At 37.3% G+C, this 23,580-nt stretch overlaps 5 protein-coding genes across 5 annotated transcripts; 1 reads left to right on the top strand and 4 right to left on the bottom strand.

Annotated features, from left to right (window-relative positions):
• Positions 1-354: 354 nt before the first annotated feature.
• rbm48 (RNA binding motif protein 48) lies at positions 355-4,520 on the top strand. Its single transcript, XM_084422885.1, has 5 exons — positions 355-495; positions 654-844; positions 1,856-2,001; positions 2,079-2,632; positions 3,299-4,520. The coding sequence occupies exons 1-5, from the start codon at positions 370-372 to the stop codon at positions 3,368-3,370; spliced, it is 1,089 nt and encodes a 362-aa protein (XP_084279011.1). The 5' UTR covers positions 355-369; the 3' UTR covers positions 3,371-4,520.
• On the bottom strand, positions 3,352-9,369 carry LOC311299370 (calaxin-like). The gene is made up of 6 exons (XM_084422886.1): positions 9,273-9,369; positions 8,931-9,086; positions 7,170-7,274; positions 4,779-4,930; positions 4,587-4,691; positions 3,352-4,486 (listed from the first exon to the last, which is right to left on the bottom strand). The coding sequence occupies exons 1-6, from the start codon at positions 9,337-9,339 to the stop codon at positions 4,436-4,438; spliced, it is 636 nt and encodes a 211-aa protein (XP_084279012.1). The 5' UTR covers positions 9,340-9,369; the 3' UTR covers positions 3,352-4,435.
• Positions 9,370-11,828: 2,459 nt separating this feature from the next.
• LOC311299936 (calaxin-like) lies at positions 11,829-15,534 on the bottom strand. The gene is made up of 6 exons (XM_084423899.1): positions 15,433-15,534; positions 15,088-15,243; positions 12,475-12,579; positions 12,221-12,372; positions 12,029-12,133; positions 11,829-11,934 (listed from the first exon to the last, which is right to left on the bottom strand). The coding sequence occupies exons 1-6, from the start codon at positions 15,497-15,499 to the stop codon at positions 11,884-11,886; spliced, it is 636 nt and encodes a 211-aa protein (XP_084280025.1). The 5' UTR covers positions 15,500-15,534; the 3' UTR covers positions 11,829-11,883.
• A 399-nt stretch (positions 15,535-15,933) lies between these two features.
• LOC311300207 (progranulin-like) lies at positions 15,934-17,527 on the bottom strand. The gene is made up of 5 exons (XM_084424335.1): positions 17,471-17,527; positions 17,111-17,302; positions 16,890-17,027; positions 16,295-16,406; positions 15,934-16,143 (listed from the first exon to the last, which is right to left on the bottom strand). Exons 2-5 carry the CDS (start codon positions 17,300-17,302, stop codon positions 16,130-16,132), a joined length of 456 nt encoding a protein of 151 aa, XP_084280461.1. The 5' UTR covers positions 17,471-17,527; the 3' UTR covers positions 15,934-16,129.
• Positions 17,528-20,630: 3,103 nt separating this feature from the next.
• On the bottom strand, positions 20,631-22,236 carry LOC311300206 (progranulin-like). The gene is made up of 5 exons (XM_084424334.1): positions 22,111-22,236; positions 21,739-21,930; positions 21,518-21,655; positions 20,918-21,029; positions 20,631-20,767 (listed from the first exon to the last, which is right to left on the bottom strand). Exons 2-5 carry the CDS (start codon positions 21,928-21,930, stop codon positions 20,754-20,756), a joined length of 456 nt encoding a protein of 151 aa, XP_084280460.1. The 5' UTR covers positions 22,111-22,236; the 3' UTR covers positions 20,631-20,753.
• Between the last annotated feature and the right edge of the window lie 1,344 nt (positions 22,237-23,580).

Raw genomic sequence — 23,580 nt, 5'->3', positions numbered from 1 at the left:
GTGTTCTTTGAAAAATACATTTTTAACAGTATAAATGTATAATAATGCAAAACGTGGCTCAATAGTCAAATATATATTTTATTGTATTAAAAATCAATAAGAAAAACACTTGAATAAATGAAAAAAATCATTGATTTTTTCTTTTAATTATGCCTATATTTAAATCTATATTTCGATTATATTCAGTAAAAAAAAATTTTTTACATTGCATTAATAAATATAAATATAATGAAATATAATGATGAATTAACAATGCAACTGCCAATTATCACAATAACAAATGAAAGGATTGTTTTAAAAATTGAGACTTGTATTTTGAAAACCCGTGACTTGTTTTGTTCGGGCGCTGGGTCTGACTTCACCACACAAATGGATAGTTCAGTCGCTAATCCTTCTGTGTGGGACACACAAAAAGTGTATAAACACCACGAGCAACAAAATGTTGCCCAAACACGCGCAAAATACAGAGAGGGAAGACGCCAAAGAGCTGTTAAGGTCGGTTTATTTTATAAATTGTTTTAGTTAGCACTGTATTTTAGCTTATCGTGCCATGCAGCAATCAGAGTGACAGCCAGAGAGTCATCTCACTAGGTTTTGAGTCACAGCCTAGGAAAATAATAAGGCTATTTCCATGGCTGAATCGCTGGTTTCAGGTATACACCATCAACTTGGAGTCTCGGTTCCTGCTAGTTCAAGGAGTGCCCGCTATAGGAGTGATGGCAGAGCTGGTGCAGCTCTTTGCTCTGTATGGAGTGGTCGAGGAGTACAGGGCACTTGATGAATACCCAGCAGAGCAGTTCACTGAAGTCTACTTATTTCAGTTCCAGAAGCTGACAAGTGCAAGGTAAGGACAGACTAAAACATGTTCAAAGTCAGCTCATTCAATTTTAGTTCACCTGGTCAAATACAAATGCATGCTTACCAAGGCAAGGGTGCATTTATTTGATCAAAAATATACAGTAAAACAGTAATATTGTGAAATATTTATTATTACAATTTAAAATAACTGTTTTCTATATTAATGTATTTTAAAATGTAATTTATTCTTGTGATGCAAAGCTGAATTTTCAGCATCATTACTCCAGTCTTCAGTGTTATATGATCCTTCAAAAAGAAAGAAACATTTCTTATTATTGTGGAAACTGATCAAATTGTTTGTGATTCTTTGATGAAACAAAATGAACAGGGTTAACTATGGAACTATGCTTGTTTCCGCCTCAGAGTAAAAAATATAAAAGTAATTGTGAGAAAAATAGTCATAATTATGAGAGAACTCGCAATTCTGGCTTTTCTTTCACAATTGCGAGTTTATATCTCGCAATTCTACTACTTTTCACAGACTTGTGAGATATAAACTCGCAATTTTGAGTTATAAAGTCCAATTCAGACTTTTTTTTCTCAGCATTGCGAGTTTATCACACAATTCTGAGGAAAAAAGTCAGATTTTTGGGGGGGAAGTAAACTTGCAATTGCGAGGGGGAAAAAAAGTCTGAATTGTGAGATAAAAAGTCACAATTACCTTTTTAATTTTTTTATTCTGTGGCAGGAACGAGCTTCCATAGTTAACAGATCATTTAAACTTTACTTTTTTACTCAAGGTCATGACACTTTAAGCTGATTATTATAAAGAGAATTTAACGCTGACATTTTTACTAAAGTACAGTTTTAAATAATCAGTTGTTTCTTTTATGAATCATTTTATTTATATTTTATTATATTTCTTTGTATTTAATGCCTATAATAACACAATCAAAGTTGGTGCAGTGTTTACATTCAGTACTTTTTTATATGCACAACTCAAAAAGCGCTCGTATCACGGAATGACATGCATATGTTACAATGTGTAAATTTGCAGGATAGCTAAACGGCGTACTGATGAAAAGAGCTTCTTTGGGGGACAGCTGCATGTCTGCTATGCCCCCGAGTACGAAACTGTGGAAGAGACGAGGCAGAAGTTACAGGACAGGAGGAGATATGTTAACAGAGCAAGCCAAAACACTGGTACTTTTAATCATGTCTCTTAACAGGTTACATTTGTAGAAAATCTATCTAACTTGTGTGATGTTTTTTTTTTTCAGCAAAACAATACGATCAGCAATCGGAAGTAAGCACAGCGTCATCAAGCACGGACACCCGAGCATCTGCAGCTCCTGAGATCCAGAGAGACTTTGCAAGCGCCAGAAGGGAGAATGTAAAGTCTGACTACTTGGGCTTTCCTGAGCAGCCTTTGCCCCCAACGGAGGATGTTTCTTATAGACTTCCCAATTTTACACAGCCATTTCAAGTGCAGTGGACCACTAAAACAACATTACCTACAGAGGATAAGATGGGCTCTCTACATAATTCCATCCCTCCTCTCGCAGAAACTTCAAAGCAGAGTGCACCATCCTCATCTTCAAGTGTTAAAGAGGGAGATTTGAGTAAAAGGAACGAGAACCTGTCACAGCCTGTTCGATTTATGCCAAGGATTACACATTTAGAAAGTAGAAAAAGAAAATTGGGGGAAACAGTGTTCTTTTTGAATGAAACTGAGACTCCAATTGGCCCAAAATTACCAGAGCTGCCCAAGTTGGACATGGAGGATCATTCATTAAATGTCACCGCCAATTTGATCCGTCAAACTATGACTAAGGTTAGTTTGTCTGTTTTATTCCTGCTGTAAATATTATTTAAATAGGACCTGTTGTGCCCTTTTACAAAGTCTTGATTTTGTTTTTGGGGTCTACTAGAATAGGTTTTCATGCTTCACATTTTTCACATTGTTGCAGCTTCTCTCTTCCCAGTCTGTCAGTAACGCTCTGTTTAGTTCCTGTCTCTATGAAGCTCCTCCTTCTGAAAAGTGCAGTGTGCTCTGATTGGTCAGCTAGATCATTTTGTTGTGATTGGTCAACTGCTTTGAGCGTGTTTTGGAAATGCCACGCCCCTTACCATAACCCTGAGTTTCAACACACAACTACTAACTGACGCAACCAGGCATTGCAACCATTTTTTGCGTATGCATTGGGCGGGAATTATTTAAATGAGGAATATTGTGACGTGTTCGTTCTCAGAAGAAAACTCAAGACTACAATGGAGGCGTTTCAGGGAGAAACAGTGACACTGATATAGAGAATAACTCACTTTGGAGTGACTTTGTCCTTTGTAACTTTTCAGACAGTTTTTATGCTCAAACAGCAACATTACACAATAAAGAAAGTTGGAAATGTAAAAAGGCATAATAGGACCCCTTTAAGTACATTATGTTTGTGTGCAATTTTTCATGATGTATTGCTGATATATATTCTTCTTTTTTTTTTAGGTCACATCTGTTCCAGAGGTCAAACCTGTACAAGTAAAGACCGCTACTGCAAAGCCACGCAGAAGAATTTAATAAAACAACTGTGGTCTTACATTGAACAATATTTTACAGCCACAAACAATGTTTTGACAAACCATATACAAAATTGTTAGGGAGGTAACAGCTGTAAGACCCAGGACCAGATATAATGAGAGAAGACCAGGAGTCGTGAGGTTCAATCAAATAAATAAAAATGTACTGAAGAATAGTTTGCAGTTTCATCGGTAGAGCCACGAGTCTCACGAGGAGGTTGCAAGCCAACTCTACCTTACACAAAATCTTACACCAATTATACCATTTCCAAGGGCATACATTACATCATTGCTACTTCTGATTGGCTAAGAGAACATAAAGTCGAAACAATTCCACACTTATGGATAGAGAGTAGGGTACGTCGACATTAATCAAGATAATTGTCATCCGAGTCCATGGAGGTCCAGTGATGACCTCTGAGGTTGTCGAAAGGCGTCTTGAGGTCTGCTGCTATATATCATGAGACCTGTACAGAGCATTCAACGCATACACAAAAGTACAAGGGAATAGCAGTTCTACCAAGGTTGTAGAGGGCCTGAGCTCATTATTATCAGGACAGACTACCCAAAACATACTGATAAAACCTTCCCTCCTCAGAAAGAAGTACAGATAATGTTCACTTTAGTCTTTAGAGAAATACACAGAAAAGAAGTACAATTCTGTGAACCAGATCGCGTAAGTCACGTAGAGGTTGACCCCTGTAACCTTAACTTGGTCAGCAGAAAACAGACATAGAGTCATCTGATGAGGGGCTTCTTCAGGCTTGCCCTCTTCTATTAGGTTATTAGCTGTTTTCCCAATACAAAGAGCCTGTTCTCAAGGTCCTCGTTCAGGGCACAAAAGATTAGTCACAGACACCATAATGCACTTAGAAAGATACTGGTAGAAATGCTGACAACAAAATATGATTAAAACTGTATGTGAATCACTTATTAAATATAGCAATGATTATATAACTTGATTAGTGCTTGTTATAGGAATAATGTAAAAACTCAAAAGGATATATAGATATATTGAAGAGACAAGGGATTCTGACCCCAACCCTTCAAAATTCAGTGGTTCTTTTCAATATTCATATGGTTCCTGGAATGCATGTTGCTCAAATACCAGTATTCTCTGCCAAACAAATAATAAAAAAACAAACATTTTAGAGCCCGTCTCTTTTTTTAAATTACGATACATTTTACATGCAAAAATAGTTGCTTGTGATTTCTACCTTCGTATCTGGGAGGCAGTTGCCAAAAGCTTCTAGTAAAAGGTTTTCATCTATGACTGTCTTCTCAAAATCGGAATAAGAAACTCTTCCATCGTGGTCATAATCCTGAAAAAATAAAAGGTACATATATTTTATACTTAACAATGGTAAAATATTCCATATACATTTTCTGAGTCTGACACATAGTAGTACCATTTTTTTCAAGGCAATTTCCACAACATCCTTAATCCCCTCGTCGGGGTCCTCTTCGGTGGGTTGCCTGACGAGGCTGTCTTTCAGCATTTGAAACATCTCCTCCCGTGAGATGTATCCGTCCCCATTCAGGTCGTATACGTCAAAGCAGACTAGGTATTATACATGGAATATTTTATATACAGTATGTAGATACAGTGGGGAGAACAAGTATTTGATACACTGCCGATTTTGCAGGTTTTCCCACTTACAAAGCATGTAGAAGTCTGTCATTTTTTATCATAGGTACACTTCAACTGTGAGAGACTGAATCTAAAACAAAAATCCAGAAAATCACATTGTATGATTTTTAAATAATTAATTTGCATTTTATTGCATGACATAAGTATTTGATCACCTACCAACCAGTAAGAATTCCGGTTCTCACAGACCTGTTAGTTTTTCTTTAAGAAGCCCTCCTGTTCTCCACTCGTTACCTGTATAAAAGACACCTGTCCACACACTCAATCAAACAGACTCCAACCTCTCCACAATTGACCCTTCGCTAAGCCACGCCTGAAAACCGCCACTGGCCAATCGTGGCTTAGCAACCGTAACTAGGCGCGGGAGGTCTGGCAAGCTTTCGAGCGAGGGAAACATGCCCAAGCGTTATGCGTATGGATTGTGCAAATCTGATACCCGGTATCCTAAAAGTTTGGACGGGGTGGTGGATTTTGTTCCCTTCCCGAAACCTAAAACCAAAGGGGAGAAATGCCGGGCGTCATCTTTATTTATATAGCGTTTTTAACAATGTAGATTGTTCCAAAGCGGCTTTACATTGATAATAGGAAATTAAAAGTAAAGTGTTTTGGCTTTATAGCAGCTCTAGAATAAAGTTATTGTCCAGCTCGTGGATCAAGCAGTGTGATTAAAGGCAAGACGGAGGCTCACTGACATAACTTAACGTTACTTAAAAATATATTTCAGCATTTTGTTAATCGACGGCTAAACTAGTACCCCAATCCGATCGCGACTCTCCCGGTGTTAGTTCTAGTATAAGTAAAAGGTAGTTAGTAAAAGGAGGGAACATCAGGGGGCTTGCCGGAGATCTCCAAGGAAAAGGTTGGTATGCAAACTTAATCAGTTCATAACAGTAACGTTAGTCACTTATGTGACCCACGACGTGTGAGCTGTAGCCTGGCGCACTAAAAATATAAGCGGGAGAATGTTATCATTGCAAAGTGGTCAGGCTAATGTCTTGTGTTTATTCCACAATACTTATGGATAAGCTGTTTGATTTATAAATATTAGATTTTCAAATTTCACTCACCCTGCTGTGCATGCACATAGCTGTTCCTCAATTTGTGTGTTTCCCATTTGAATGGTCAGCGTATGAAATTATTCTCTAATCGTTTGCATATTATGTCGTGGATATATCCCTCGAATGCATACTGCAGTCCCTTTTGTTTTGCTCTCTCAGATTTTCACCTGTTCGCCAAAAATGACTAATTATCTCCTTGGGAATGTCTGAAACCGGTGCATACATACTGTAATAGACGTGCCAATGACCATCTGGATGATCCAGAGGTAGACAAAAATAGAGCTTTTTGGTCTAAACTCCACTCAGCGTGTTTGGAGGAAGAAGAAGGATGAGTACAACCCCAAGAACACCATCCCAACCGTGAAGCATGGAGGTGGAAACATCATTCTTTGGGGATGCTTTTCTGCAAAGGGGACAGGGCGACTGCACCGTATTGAGGGGAGGATGGATGGGGCCATGTATCATGAGATCTTGGCCAACAACCTCCTTCCCTCAGTAAGAGCATTGAAGATGGGTCGTGGCTGGGTCTTCCAGCATGACAACGACCCGAAACACACAGCCAGGGCAACTAAGGAGTGGCTCCGTAAGAAGCATCTCAAGGTCCTGGAGTGGCCTAGCCAGTCTCCAGACCTGAACCCAATAGAAAATATTTGGAGGGAGCTGAAAGTCCGTATTGCCCAGCGACAGTCCAGAAACCTGAAGGATCTGGAGAAAGTCTGTATGGAGGAGTGGGCCAAAATCCCTGCTGCAGTGTGTGCAAACCTGGTCAAGAACTACAGGAAACATATGATCTCTGTAATTGCAAACAAAGGTTTCTGTACCAAATATTAAGTTCTGCTTTTCTGATGTATAAAATATTTATGTCATGCAATAAAATGCAAATTAATTACTTAAAAATTTTTGTTTTAGATTCCGTCACTCACAGTTGAAGTGTACCTATGATAAAAATGACAGACTTCTACATGCTTTGTTAGTTGGAAAACCTGCAAAATCAGCAGTGTATCAAATAGCCTACTTGTTCTCCCCACTGTATTTTATAACATGACATTTATGTACATAACCTTATAAAGTATAAAATATAAAGAACTCACATTTCATTTTTTCATCCAGCGTGCCTCGTAAAAAGACAGACAGACCTTCCACCCACTCTTTGACGCTTACGTAGGTGTCATTGTCCTTGTCAAAGACACGGAAAACTGAATGCACAAGAGGTTAATACAAAAAATTGCAAAAATGGTTAATATCCTCCTTGAGGCTCAGACAAAGGAGAATCTTTTTTTATATTAGTAGTACTTCATGAATAAGAAAATATTACAAAGGTTTATTATTATTGACAGGTACTAATATCCTTATTTTTGTTAAACTGTTGTATTACAAATGTATTAAATGTTTAATTTAGGTTCCAATACAATAGTATATAAACCGAGAAAGTCCTGTACACTGTGTTTTACATTTTGAGGCATAGATGATGAGATTCAAAGAAGATTAAGTCAACCCAGGTGTCTGACATTAACCTTTTGTCTTTATGCACCTCCTGAACAGTGTCATTGTCCCATGATAATGTGAAGGTATGGGTGATACTGTCAGGCTGATTGGATTAGCATCTATGCATTTGAATGACACTGTTATGCTGATGAGATCAGGTAACGAGCTGACTCCTGTACTTATGTAAACTCATTTGCATGCCACCTTTATGTAAATCCCTCCCCTCTAAATGTATATAAACTACAATGTACACTGCTTTAGTCAGACTTGATGACTGCAGCTACGGACAGCTTGTGTTCTCAATAAAGAATCCTGCTGAAGAAAGAACCAAGTCTCCTGGACTTCGCTTCTGAGTTTCCAACAGTATGTACAGTACCGGTTAAAAGTTTGGAGACATTACTATTTGTAATGTTTTTGAAAGAAGTCTCTTATGCTCATCATTTATTTGATTAAAAATACAGAAAAAAAAACCCCAGTAATTTTGCTAAATATTATGACATTTTAAAATAATGTTTTTCTATTTTAATATACTTTAAAATATATTTTATTTATGTGATGCAAAGTTGAATTTTCAGCATCATTACTCCAGTCTTCAGTGTCACATGATCCTTCAGTGATACTCAGTTATTATCAATGTTGGAAACAGTTTAGGGCTTAATATTTTTGAAACCTGTTATACTTTTTTCAGGATTCATTGTTGAATAAAAAGTATTCTATAAATCTTTACTATCATTTAACACATCCTTGCTGAATAAAAGTATTAATTTCTCCAAAAAAGAAAGAAAAAAATATTACTGACCCCAAACTTTTGAACGGTAGTGTAGGATATATTGTTTACAAAAGATTTCTATTTTAAATAAATGCTGATCTTTCTTTTTCTTTTTTACTTTTTATTCATCAAAGAATCCTGAAAAAATATAGGTTATAAAAGAAATATCAAGACACAACTGTTTTCAACATAATAAACATGATAATAAATCAGCATTAGAATGATTTCTGAAGGATCATGACACTGAAAACTGCAGTAATGGCTCCAGCTTTGCATCACAGAAATAAATGATATTTTAAAGTGTATTAAAATAGAAAACCATTATTTTAAATTGTAATAATATTTCACAATTATTACTGTTTTTTCTGTATTTTTCATCAAATAAATGCAGGCTTGATGAGCATAAGAGACTTCTTTCAAATACATTAAAAATAATAATGTTTCCCAACTTTTGACCAGTAACTTACTCTACATGCATTTTTTATATATTATTAATATATCTCACTCACACACCACTATATAATATAATATACAGTATGCTGCAGAGTCAGACCAGACTACGGTCTACAATCGTCCTCATCCAAACACGTAACGTTACCTCTATCCATGATCACATCTTCAGTCAGCCCGAATGTGTTGTGCAGGATATTTCTGAACTGGACCCTGTCGAGTCCGTGAGCCGCTCTTCTCTCTGCCTGCTCTCCCACCAGTCCGGTGAACAGCCTTATCAGACACCCCACCTCTGCTATACTAACTACAGCACAATCACAATACTGTCAAGTCACTAAACACGGTATTTACTGTAACTAACTTTATAAAGCAGGACCTATCCGGGTGATGAACTAACAGCTGCTAGCAAACGTTTTATTAGAATTATATTATAAACAATACTATTAACTGGCATATAAGAAGAAAAAAACATTAGTTAATAAATACCTACAATGTTTGACTTGCTTGCATAAAGTTTCAGCGAGGTTTTGAATTATTTTTCTGTTCATTGCCGACATTTTCTGCTAGTTCGATTCTCACCTTACAAGTCTTTCGTTAGATGTTGCTATAGAAACGCAGGCGGAGCCTGTACAATTTTGTAAACTTCATTATCCTGAAGGGTAAATTCTTTATTCATAAATGTCGATTGGCTAAATCACCTTTTTTGTTACGAACTTGCTCTTATAATGAAGTTGAGGAAAATGTCAAAGGTGTCGTATTATAGTAGGCTATATAATAAATAGTCTCTGGCTATAGGCTATTCTTAAAGGGATAGTTCACCCAAAAATGAAAATTCTGTCATAATTTACAGGTTTGTCTTAAAGCATATTAAAACACCACATAGACATATAAACAACATTAAAAACTTGATTTTCACCACAGTGGGGACTTTAAAAGATTAATTCATTAAACACTTATTGACTCGTGGACAAAATACCAGGAATGGATGGATGATTAAAATAAACTAGTGCAAAATGCCCGTGCAAAATCAGTTTTTGAGTGTGTTTTTAGTAATTGTTGGTTTGGTGTGTTTGAGTGCTCATTGTTACAATTACACAGCAAAAGTTCAGTGACATTTTTATTTGTGCATGGTAGAAAGCACAAAGTGAACTCCGAGAAAACGCTATGCTTAAATGATGCCCGTGAAAGAGACCGTGTACGCATCGAATAGGATATGTTTAGTTGGTGAATAGCATAGGCTACTATTACACAGTAGCGATAACGTTAAGCGCACCAGAATGAAATATAATATTCAGAAGTAAACAGCATAGCTGACTTACAGATTCAGTTAACATCCACAAATGAATAAGCGCGTCGATTCAGGGAGCAGTGCAAAGTGCCCGTGCAAAATCAGTTTTTGTGTGTGTTTTTAGTAATTGTTGGTTTGGTGTGTTTGAGTGCTCATTGTTACAATACAGATTTCAGGGAGCAGGCTACACAGTGAACTCCGAAAAAATGCTACGCTTGAGCAAACAGTTTGTGAATAGGCTACAACAAATGGCTGTGAATAAAATATAATATTCAGAAGTAAACAGTGTAGCTGACAGAGTGTTTATATCAGAATGTTTATTTTTAAACCACAACCTTCTAAGTGCTTCTTTTACCGATATATTTAACGATATCTTTTGCATTTCTCATCCAAACAACGTCAAACTTGGCACTGCACTTACTCGTGCCCGTAGCAAGACACCTGTCGAGTTTGAAATCCATCGGACTAACGGTTCGAGAGATATGCGAATAACAGACACACACACACACAGACAGTAGACTAAAAAAGTAGAAAGCACACAGTGAACTCCGAGAAAATGCTATGCTTGAGCAAACAGTTTGGGAATAGGCTACTACAAATGATGGCCGTGAAAGAGACTGTGAACGCATTGAATAGGATATGTTTAGTTGGTGAATAGCATAGGCTACTATTACACAGTAGCGATAACGTTAAGCGCACCTGAATTAAATATAATATTCAGAAGTAAAGAGCATAGCTGACTTACAGATTCACTTAACATCCACAAATGAATAAGCGCGTCGATTCAGGGAGCAGTGCAAAGTGCCCGTGCAAAATCAGTTTTTGTGAGCTGATTGCCGTCAAAAAAGTTCAGGAGATATTTATTAGCGATGGCTGATTTCAACAGTGCCAATATGATAAAAAATAACTTTTATATTGATTCAATGGATTAATTGCATTTTGAAAAAAAAAAGTGTCATGAATTTATTGCATTTTTGGGAAAAAATAATCCGTTTTAATAATAATTCTTTGAAAATCAAAATCTGGATTTGAATTTTTTATGTTATTATAACTCAAAGATGCTATGTGAAAGTTTGAAACAGAAAATAGTGGTTTTCATCTTGCCACTCTCTTGGTAAAGAAAACACATTTTTACTCAAATTAATCAAAATGGATTTATCACGTTCTGGAACCAAACTATAATATTCAGAAGTAAACAGTGTAGCTGACTGAGTGTTTATGTCAGAATGTTTATTTTTAAACCACAACCTTCTTGGGGCTTCTTTGACCGATACAACCCTCTAATGTCAGAATGTTTATTTAGATAGATATATAATATTCAGAAGTAAACAGCGTAGCTGACTTACAGATTCAGTTAACATCCACAAATGAATAAGCGCGACGATTCAGGAAGCAGGATACACAGTGAACTCCGAAAAAACGCTACGCTTGAGCAAACAGTTTGTGAATAGGCTACTACAAATGATGGCCATGGCGTGAATAAAATATAATATTCAGAAGTAAATAGTGTAGCTGACTTAATGTTTAGCTGACAGAGTGTTTATGTCAGAATGTGCTTCTTTTACCGATATATTTAACAATACCTTTTGCATTTCTAATCCAAACAACGTCAAATTTGGCACTGCACTTACTCGTGCCCGTAGCAAGACACCTGTCAACTTTGAAATCCATCGGACTAACGGTTTGAGAGATATGCAAATAACAGACACACAGACAGACAGACAGACGTTTCTGTAATTTATAGATAGATAATGTAAAAACTCAAAAGGATATATTGAAGTGACCCCAACCCTTCAAAATTCAGTGGTTCTTTTCAATATTCATATGGTTCCTGGTATGCATGTTGGTCAAATAACAGTATTCTCTGCCAAACAAATAATAAAAAATAAAAACATTTTAGAGTCTTTTTAAAATTACAATACATTTTACATGCAAAAATAGTTGCTTGTGATTTCTACCTTCGTATCTGGGAGGCAGTTGCCAAAAGCTTCTAGTAAAAGGTTTTCATCTATGACTGTCTTCTCAAAATCGGAATAAGAAACTCTTCCATCATGGTCATAATCCTGAAAAAATAAAAGGTACATATCTTTTATACTTAACAATGGTAAAATATTCCATATACATTTTCTGAGTCTGACACATAGTAGTACCATTTTTTTCAAGGCAATTTCCACAACATCCTTAATCCTCTCGTCAGAGGCCTCTTTGGTGGGTTGCCTGACGAGGCTGTCGTTCAGCATTTGAAATATCTCCTCCCGTGAGATGTATCCGTCCCCATTCAGGTCGTATACGTCAAAGCAGACTAGGTATTATACATGGAATATTTTATATACAGTATGAAGATATTTTATAACATGAACTTTATGTACATAACCTTATAGAGTATAAAATATAAAGAACTCACAATTCATTTTTTCATCCAGCGTGCCTCGTAAAAAGACAGACAGACCTTCCACCCACTCTTTGACGCTTACGTAGGTGTCATTGTCCTTGTCAAAGACACGAAAAACTGAATGTACAAGGGGTTAATACAAAAATGTGCAAAAATGGTTAATATCCTCCTTGAGGCTCAGACAAAGGAGAATCTTTTTTATATTAGTAGTACTTCATGAATAAGTACATTTATTATTATTGACAGGTACTAATATCCTTATATTTGTTAAACTGCAAATAAGTATGTACAGTACCGGTTAAAAGTTTGGAGACATTACTATTTGTAATGTTTTTGAAAGAAGTCTCTTATGCTCATCATTTATTTGATTAAAAATACAGAAAAAAAAAACTCAGTAATTTTGCGAAATATTATTACATTTAAAAAAAATGTTTTTCTATTTTAATATACTTTAAAATATATTTTATTTATGTGATGCAAAGTTGAATTTTCAGCATCATTACTCCAGTCTTCAGTGTCACATGATCCCTCAGAAATCATTCTAACATGATGATTTGATACTCAGTTATTATCAGTGTTGGAAACGGTTTAGGGCTTAATATTTTTTAAACCTGTTATACTTTTTTCAGGATTCATTGATGAATAAAAAGTCTTCTATTAATCTTTACTATCATTTAACACATCCTTGCTGAATAAAAGTATTAATTTCTCAAGAAAAGAAAGAAAAAAATATTACTGACCCCAAACTTTTGAACGGTAGTGTAGGATATATTGTTTACAAAAGATTTTACTTTTTATTCATCAAAGAATCCTGAAAAAAATATCATAGGTTATAAAAGAAATATCAAGACACAACTGTTTTCAACATAATAAACATGATAATAAATCAGCATATTAGAATGATTTCTGAAGGATCATGTGACACTGAAAACTGCAGTAATGGCTCCAGCTTTGCATCACAGAAATAAATGATATTTTAAAGTTTATTAAAATAGAAAACCATCCATCCATCTTCTACCGCTTATCCGGGGACGGGTCACGGGGGCAGCAGTCTAAGCAGGGATGCCCAGACTTCCCTCTCCCTAGACACTTCCTCCAGCTCTTCCGGGGGGACACAGAGGCGTTCCCAGGCCAGCCGGGAGACATAGTCTCTCCAGCGTGTCCTAGGTCTTCCCCGGGGTCTCCTCCCGGTGGGACATGCCCGGAACGCCTTCCCGGGAAGGCGTCCAGGAGGCATCCGGAAAAGATGCCCGAGCCACCTCAGCTGACCCCTCTCGATGTGGAGGAGCAGCGGCTCTACTCTGAGCTCCTCCCGAGTGACCGAGCTCCTCACCCTATCTCTAAGGGATCGCCCAGCCACCCTGCGGAGAAAGCTCATTTCGGCCGCTTGTATCCGGGATCTTGTCCTTTCGGTCATGACCCACAGCTCATGACCATAGGTGAGAGTAGGAACGTAGATTGACTGGTAAATCGAGAGCTTCGCCTTGCGGCTCAGCTCCTTCTTCACCACGACAGACCGGTACAGGGACCGCATTACTGCAGAAGCTCCACCGATCCGCCTGTCAATCTCCCGTTCCATCCTTCCCTCACTCGTGAACAAGACCCCAAGATACTTGAACTCCTCCACTTGAGGCAGGAACTCTCCACCAACCTGGAGCGGGCAAACCACCCTTTTCCGACTGAGAACCATGGCCTCGGATTTGGAGGTGCTGATCTTCATCCCAGCCGCTTCACACTCGGCTGCAAACCGCCCCAGTGCATGCTGGAGGTCCTGGTTTGATGAGGCCAACACGACAACATCATCCGCAAAGAGCAGAGATGAAATCGTGTGGTCCCCAAACCTGACCCCCTCCGGCCCCTGGCTGCGCCTAGAAATTCTGTCCATAAAAATGATGAACAGAACCGGCGACAAAGGGCAGCCCTGCCGGAGTCCAACACGCACCGGGAACAAGTCTGACTTACTGCTGGCAATACGAACCAAGCTCCTGCTCCGGTCGTACAGGGACCGGATAGCCCTTAGCAAAGGGCCCCGGACCCCATACTCCCGGAGCACCCTCCACAGGCCGCCGCGAGGGACACAGTCAAATGCCTTCTCCAAATCCACAAAGCACATGTGGATTGGTTGGGCAAACTCCCATGAGCCCTCCAGCACCCTGTAGAGGGTATAGAGCTGGTCCAGTGTTCCACGACCGGGACGAAAACCACACTGTTCCTCCTGAATCCAATGGTTCTACTATCGGCCGGATTCTCCTGTCCAGTACCCTGGCATAGACTTTCCCAGGGAGGCTGAGAAGTGTGATCCCCCTATAGTTGGAGCTTCAAGAAGGGGGATCGGAGGGTGTGCTCCAAAATAGAAAACCATTATTTTAAATTGTAATAATATTTCACAATATTATTATTTTTTCATCAAATAAATGCAGGCTTGATGAGCATAAGAGAATTCTTTCAAATACATTAAAAATAATAATGTTTCCAAACTTTTGACCAGTAACTTACTCTACATGCATTTTTATTGTTAATATATACTCTCACTCACACACCACTATATAATATAATATACAGTATGCTGCAGAGTCAGACCAGACTACGGTCTACAATCGTCCTCATCCAAACACGTAACGTTACCTCTATCCATGATCACATCTTCAGTCAGCCCGAATGTGTTGTGCAGGATATTTCTGAACTGGACCCTGTCGAGTCCGTGAGCCGCTCTTCTCTCTGCCTGCTCTCCCACCAGTCCGGTGAACAGCCTTATCAGACCCTCCACCTCTGCTATACTAACTACAGCACAATCACAATACTGTCAAGTCACTAAACACGGTATTTACTGTAGCAGCTACTTTATAAAGCAGGACCTATCCGGGTGATGAACTAACAGCTGCTAGCAAACGTTTCATTAGAATTACATTATAAACAATAATATTAACTAGCATATAAGAAGAAAAAAAACATTCATTAATAAATACTTACAATGTTTGACTTGCTTGCATAAAGTTTCAGCGAGGTTTTGAATCATTTTTATGTTCATTGCCGACATTTTCTGCTAGTTCGATTCTCACCTTACAAGTCGTTGTGTTGCTATAGAAACGCATCGAGACAATTTTGTAAACTTCATTATCCTGAAGGGTAAATTTTTTATTCATAAATGTCGATTGGCTAAATCACATTTTTTGTTACGAACTTGCTCTTGTAATGAAGTCGCTTAAAGTTGTGGAAAATGTCAAAGTTGTCGTATTATAGTAACAGGCTATTCTTAAAGGGATAGTTCACCCAAAAATGAATATTCTGTCATAATTTACAAGTTTGTCTTAAAGCATATTAAAACACCACATTGACATATAAACAACAATAAAAACTTAATTTTCACCACAGGGGGGACTTTAAAAGATTAATTCATAAACACTTTTTGACTCGTGGACAAAATACCAGGAATGGATGGAGAAATAAAATAAAAAATAAAATAAACACTTTCTCAAACACAAAATCTTTTATTAAAAGTGCAATGCAATTTTATTGCAATTCAATACATTTTTATTTGGAATAAAAAAACAATAATAATAATTCAGCTTGGATGTAGGATTAATCTAATCCCTCAAGAGTAACAGTGAAGTTTGAAAGCCTCTTGTACTTTGCCAGTCTTTGAAAAGAGTCTCATGGGGGTTTGTACTTACAACACCATCCCTAAAAAATATAGAAATACAACTTATAATATGAGCAAACACAAAATCTTACATTGCATATATCATAAATCTATTAGTCATGGGCATCCACATTTATTTTGGCTTGATGATTAATCATGATTAATAATAGAGCAAGATGGAGTTAGTTTTACCGCTGCAGCACCCCCACTGGCCAGATGCTGTCTTGCAGCAGAACTTCTCAGCTGAGCAGTAGATGTTTCCTTCACAATGAACAGTCTCAGTCTGGGTCTGCCTTTCGAGAACCTGGTCATTTCCATTCACAGGAATTATGTTAGTAAACGCATAACCAGAAACTCACCTTCTTAGAAAAATCTCTAAAATAACCATTTCAATTTTTACAGCTCAAATAAATACAACAGAACATAATATAATAAACTAAAGCACATTTCTGCTTTTAAACCACAGAGAATTCACTGCCCTATTGTTTATTTTAACAGAGACATTTAAATGACTATTTATGACAATTGAGAACATATAATGTTTTTTGAACCGTAAATATTTCTTTACTTTGTGTCAAAAGTCTTATGCCATTTTATTGATCACTGTTTATTGTTCGCAGCTTGAAAATGTTCAACCATGTTTTATAACTGCCGGAAATGGTGATTGGAAGTCATATGACATGGTCTGTAAAGATTGTCAAGTATGTAGGTCATTGTAACATGACAGGTTGCTTTACTAGTTGTAGGTTTGCTCTACCTTGCAGTCATAGGCAGAGTACTGACATACCTGAGTTTTCTGGATCGCTTTGGAGGCCGGCTGAGGAGTAGAAGACAGTCTCAACCACCCCCTCAAACACTGAGTCGATGTGGAATCGCAGCGATAACCGTGACGGCAGCAATGAACTCCATCTCTACAGCACTGACCCTGAAGGAGTGGACAGAACAAACAAAGGTTAAACCTTGAACTTAATAGACTATAATAAAGTTACACAGTTTACTGTGATTTACCATTGAGAACGGACAGCAGAACCATTGTCCATAAGGACTCAGACAACACGTTGTTCCATCAGGACACGCAGTATAAGCATCACAGTGCACCACAGAGACAGACTCACTATCAGACTCTACTGGGTCTGAGAGATCCATCAGCGGCTCTGCAGCTACAAGAGCTGCCATGAGGAACATCAACACTGGAACCATCTGAAAATAGCACATCAAAATATTATAAATAATATACTGCATTTTTGAAATTACTGAAAAAATGTTTTGGAACTTTTTCCATATGTTCTAACATTTGATATTACTGATAATGTGACAAAGTCTAAAGTCAATAATAGATTAATTGACAGTGAGAATAAGAACATTTACCTTGCTGGGTCTCTTCTTTGTGGATTGTGCTTTGCTGCTGTCTGTGCTGTCCTGTGATGTTCTGACTGTATCTCTTATATATATATATATATACACGGCTCCTCCCATTTAAAATGTAACATTTAACCAGGAAATTTAGACACGTGGCTATACACTGATGCCACTTTTCTTTGTGTTTAGAAAATGTTTTATTTGGTTTTACTAAAATCCCCTCAAATAAAAGAAATTAATAATATATTATCAATATAATATATTTGCTAAATTTCATATTGTACATGTAAATACAGTTAAACAAAAACTTTGTTTTTGAAAAAGAGATTCAAATCAATACTATTTTCATTCTAATAAGAAGAAAGAAAATAAAACTATTTCTATATTTGAGTCCTTTAATATATTTAAATTAAGTTGGGCTAAAAGGTTATGTATGTTTTTCTTTATATGTAAAAATTGTAGTTCTGACTGTACTTTGACTGTTTGCTTGTTTTGTTAAAGTTCAATTAAACAAAAAGTATGGTTAAACTGAATGGTTAAACGTTTTTCTGTAAGAGCACCTCAATTGTGGAATACCTACCAAATGAAATGAGAAACATACTCAATATCTTTACACGCCATTTAACCCAAGCAATATAGTATTAATGAGGAACAAATATTTGGGATGTTTTTCGTGCTTAAAATAGCAATATCAATAAACATTTTCATTATTTTCAAACGTATTTATTTATTAAACGTTTGTTGCCTCAAGGCATCATTGTACAACAACGGGCAAATTGAAAATGTAAACTTGTTCCTGAGATCTGACTGGTTGATCCAGGATCAACAAAGATCTTGATCCAGGAACATGTTGCACTTGGTGAAGTCCAGTTCTGCAACAACACAAGGTGAACGTGATTTCATCAAGTAAAACGAGTTCCTGGATCAACATCCGTGTTCCTGGAACAACCTTCTAATAAATCAATCAGATTTGAGGGATAGGTTTGGGGACAGTTAATGTCAAGCTTAGGCTTAAACAAGGTTGGGTGCTTTCAGTTTTATGAACCTTAAAACCTACAATTTCCCTATGATTTTAGGGATAAGTTATAGGAAAGGTTAGATTTAGGGGTAGAACTATGTTTTCGGACAGGATTGTTGTTCCAGGATCAACAAAAGATGTTGATCCAGGAACATGTCTTTCTTTGCAAAATCACGTCAACCAACATTACAATCAGTGTTGTTTCAAGGCAAAACATTAAAAATCTTATTTCCAAAACTGTCACGTTAAGAGAGCCGTTCTTTGCAGTGATTTTTGCATACAAGTTTGAACAGGGATGAAAACCTGAAGATCAAGTGCCGGGACAAACGATCAGAAAAGAGGATAAAAGAGGCCTGGCAGAAAATGAAGCTGCTGCACGTTTTCACTTTGCTGACTCATTCGTTACCTCAAATGTCCCTTTTGAATATTTTTATTTATATTGATTGCATTTTATGTTGCAATGGAGTAAAGTTGTGGTTACAGTACATGTGTGAAATTTCAGTGAAAGTTTGTTGGCAAACAGGTCTCTTGTCCAGTGTCAGCAGTGTAACGATGTAATGAAGCACATCACACAGAAGTCACTTTTTGTTGGTCAATACAGCGAATTCGAGTGACCAACTTGGACCCATGTTGACATTTTTTTTACCTCACATGAAATCCTTATCGTGTGGATTCCTATTGAAATGACTGAAATTATCTTCGCTGAACAGTAAATGTGACTGCACCTTAACTCTGTTATGAGATAAAAGTTACGTCGTGATGTAAGGAATACTGTTTCCGGGTCCAAGCTTCTTCTCGTTTCTAGTGAGAATAACAGCTGTTTATGAGCACTGTTGATTCACTGTTGACAGTCTCCAGGCTCACGGCATCCTGGACTTCAATATTTTTTTTAAAAATTGAAAAGCTGAATAACTGTCTGACTAAAAATGCAAATACATTAAGATAATTCGAACTCTTTTAATACTTGTATTGCAACCTATGCCTGGTATGGCCTTATGGGATTCCATAATGGTACAATGTTGCCTCGAGGCAATCATGCAGTGTTTTGTAATGTCCTATGATACATTTAATAATATATAATGTAAAGTTTTTGAAAATACCTATTTACTTTTTACCAATGTAGGTGACTATCTGGATGAAAGTTTGTGAAAAATGCACTTTTCACTAGAGAAAATATGGAGCCGTGACGTGCACATGTGCTGAAAGAGGACACAAAATGGACCCCTGTAGGTCATGTGACCACTTTTTTTGCATTTTTATGCTTAGTATTTGAGTTCTCCTCCCCTAAAATTGTTTAGAACATTTAATATTCTGCATAAGCACTGGAGTACTTTTTATGGAATTATATTTGGTCTGTGATTTGCCAAATTCGCAGAGATATCTTATGACTTGTGATGATTTATTTATTTATTTTCTTCCTTTGCTTTAATTTTCAGGTGACCCCTGAAGAATTGTCTCTTGTATTCTGTTACATTCATTCTGGTGTTGTTCCTTTATGTAGAGGTGTAACTAATTTACCTGATTAGATTTACCTTTACTTAATCAGTGTGTGCAGTAAAAGCTTATTTCCCTGTTTCCCGTGTTTTGTATGTTCCATGATCTAGGTCTTTTATTTTGAAGTGTATTTTTTTCCACTGAGGCTTTCCCCTGACAGTTCGATTAAAAGCTTCTAGTGACTAAAACAGCACCATCTGGTGGATTTATGCCATATGGATTTATGCACCCTCAAGTTGTTCCAAACCTGTATGAATTTCTTTCTTCTGTTTTCTTAACCCTGGTGAGTAATTTATGTACTTTAACTTTACTCACTTCTCATGAAGAAGAAGAAAAAGAAGCTGCCAGAGTCAAATGCATGGCACTTTATTGCCGAGAGCCTCACAATGACAGTGGAATCTTCGAGTTGTTAAAGCTTCTCTGTGACCTCGTTATAGCATGAGCATTATAAAGCTGTGGATTCTCCCTCAATTAAACTCACAGTCTCTCTGAACTGGAGGGAATTAATTGTCCCCCTCCCACCTAATGTCCTAATGTATCTGAAGAAACTTAAGTAAACAAAACTGTAAGAAAGTCAGTGCACCGAAGTGGAGCATACATGTTTCCCTTAAAAGATATATGCATAAACACAGATTAATTCATGAACAAAATACAGTGTAGATGGATTATTTTTTATTTCACATGAATTCAGTTTGGATGTAGAATTAATCTACAGTAAAGTTTGAAAGCCTCTTGCACTTTGCCAGTCTTTGAAAAGAGATTCATGGGGGCTTGTTGTACTTACAACACCATCCCTAAAAAATATAGAAATACAACTTATAATATGAGCAAATACAAAATCTTACATTGCATAAATCATAATTTTTTAGTCATTGACATCCACATTTATTTTGGCTTGATGATTAATCATGATTAATAATAGAGCAAGATGGAGTTAGTTTTACCGCTGCAGCACCCCCACTGGCCAGATGCTGTCTTGCAGCAGAACTTCTCAGCTGAGCAGTAGATGTTTCCTTCACAATGAACAGTCTCAGTCTGGGTCTGCCTTTCGAGAACCTGCTCATTCCCATTCACAGGAATTATGTTAGTTAAACACATATCCAGAAGATCGCCTTCTTAGAAAAACCTCTTAAAGAACCATTTCAATTTTTACAGCTCAAATAAATACAATAGAACATAATATAATAAACTAAAGCACATTTCTGCTTTTAAACCACAGAGAATTCACTGACCTATTGTTTATTTTAACAGACAGAGACATTTAAATGACGGTTTATGACAATTGAGAACATATAATGTTTTTTGAACCCTAAATATTTCTTTACTTTGTGTCAAAAGTCTTATGCCATTTTATTGATCACTGTTTATTGTTCGCAGCTTGAAAATGTTCAATCATGTTTTATAACTGCCGGAAATGGTGATTGGAAGTCATATGACATGGTCTGTAAAGATTGTCAAGTATGTAGGTCATTGTAACATGACAGGTTGCTTTACTAGTTGTAGGTTTGCTTTACCTTGCAGTCATAGGCAGAGTACTGACATACCTGAGTTTTCTGGATCGCTTTGGAGGCCGGCTGAGGAGTAGAAGACAGTCTCAACCACCCCCTCAAACACTGAGTCGATGTGGAATCGCAGTGATAACCGTGACGGCAGCAATGAACTCCATCTCTACAGCACTGACCCTGAAGGAGTGGGCAGAACAAACAAAGGTTAAACCTTGAACTTAATAGACTATAAAAATGTTACACAGTTTACTGTGATTTACCATTGAGTACGGACAGCAGAACCATTGTCCATAAGGACTCAGACAACACGTTGTTCCATCAGGACACGCAGTATAAGCATCACAGTGCACCACAGAGACAGACTCACTATCAGACTCTACTGGGTCTGAGAGATCCATCAGCGGCTCTGCAGCTACAAGAGCTGCCATGAGGAACATCAACACTGGAACCATCTGAAAATAGCACATCAAAATAATTAATAATGAAATTATTTTCTATGTTCCTCCTTTTATAGAAACTGTGTAACTGTTTTGGAACTTTATCCATCTGCTCTAACATGTGATATTACTGATAATGTGACATGCTCTAAAGTCAATTATAGATTGATTGATATTGAGAATAAGAACATTTACCTTGCCGGGTCTCTTCTCTGTGGATTGTGCTTTGCTGCTGTCTGTGCTGTCCTGTGATGTTCTGACTGTATCTCTTATTTATATACACACGGCCCCTCCCACTGTAAGAACAGGAAGTTTGTTCAGTCAAAATTTAACCAGAAGTGTATATAACGCTTTGAGTTTTTAAACATACAGAAGTCCTTGTATGAACAGGCTTCAATATAAAAGAATGGGAATGACAGTAAGACCGAGGTATTGAGAGGATCACTTCATCTCATCCAAACATATACTTTTTAAAACTAAATTTGTAATTAATGATTTTAATTAATCACTTAAAAACTTATATTATTAATATTTAATAAATACAAAGTTCTGGCATGAAACTCTAGATGGTGCAGGCTAATAGGTCCTTTTACTCACCTGTTCATAATCACATCATTATCTATAAGGCGCAGCTGATTGGTTCCTGCCGTATCAGTAGCCAATGAGCTCGCTGCTCAACCTTCAAATACTCGGGTAGCATTTGCCTTAGCAGTGCAGCGCTTCAGAAACCCTCGACCCTCCCCAGCTCCACCTGTATAGATCTGCTACGGTTAATTCATGCATGCTATTGTACAGCAACAGTATGTCTTACTCTCTCACAGCAGCGTGTCGTGTGTATTGGTAGTAGCAAGTCCCATGCTTGCTCTGCAACAACAGCAGCGTAGCAGATCTATTCCGCCAAGACCAAACATACAATATTGTCATACCCATTACCATGTCAATCACTCCGAGAGTTGTCGTGACAGAACTGATTTTAATATTTTTTTTAAATATAATTTATTCCTGTGACGCAAAGCTGAATTTTACTCCAATCTTCAGTGTCACATGATCCTTCAGAAATCATTCTGATCATTCTACTTTCACGTTTGATCAGTTTAATGTGTCCTTGTTGAAGAAAAGTATTAAATTAAATAAAAAAATCAGTTAAACAATCAGTATTTTGTGGATTTCCCATCATTCTCCCTATCAGTCTTTCACATTGATGTTGGGTGACATTATGCCACTCCTGGTGCAGAATTTAATTGCTTTCTTTGATGGCTTGTGACCAACATTCAAGCAGCTTGGCTTTGTTTGAAGACTTCCTCTTGATCACATTCCAGAGGTTTTTAATGGGGTTCAGGTCTGGAGTTTGGGCTGGTCATGACAGGGTCTTGATCTGGTGGTCTTAGATTGTCCTGGCTGTGTGGCATGGAGCGTTGTCCTGTGGGAAAACCAATCCTTCGAGCCGTCTGCTCTTGTCAGAACAGAAGGAAGCAAGCTTTCTTCCACGATGACCTTGTATGTGACTTGAGTCACACGTCCTGATTATGATCCTCTCTGATGTGTCCAGTTTTCAGCCCAACACCTGGTCCTCTAAAGGTTAAGGCCTGAGTTTACTTCATTTTCCACGTTCCGCTCAGTCTTGCACACAGTTGAGTGCACAAGCCTTTCAAAGTATACACATTT

The sequence above is a fragment of the Rutilus rutilus genome (genome assembly GCF_951802725.1).
Source record: "Rutilus rutilus genome assembly, chromosome: 11".
Taxonomy (NCBI): domain Eukaryota; kingdom Metazoa; phylum Chordata; class Actinopteri; order Cypriniformes; family Leuciscidae; genus Rutilus; species Rutilus rutilus.
The sequence above is the reverse complement of the archived record's forward strand: the minus strand, read 5'-3'. Positions and strand labels throughout refer to the sequence as shown.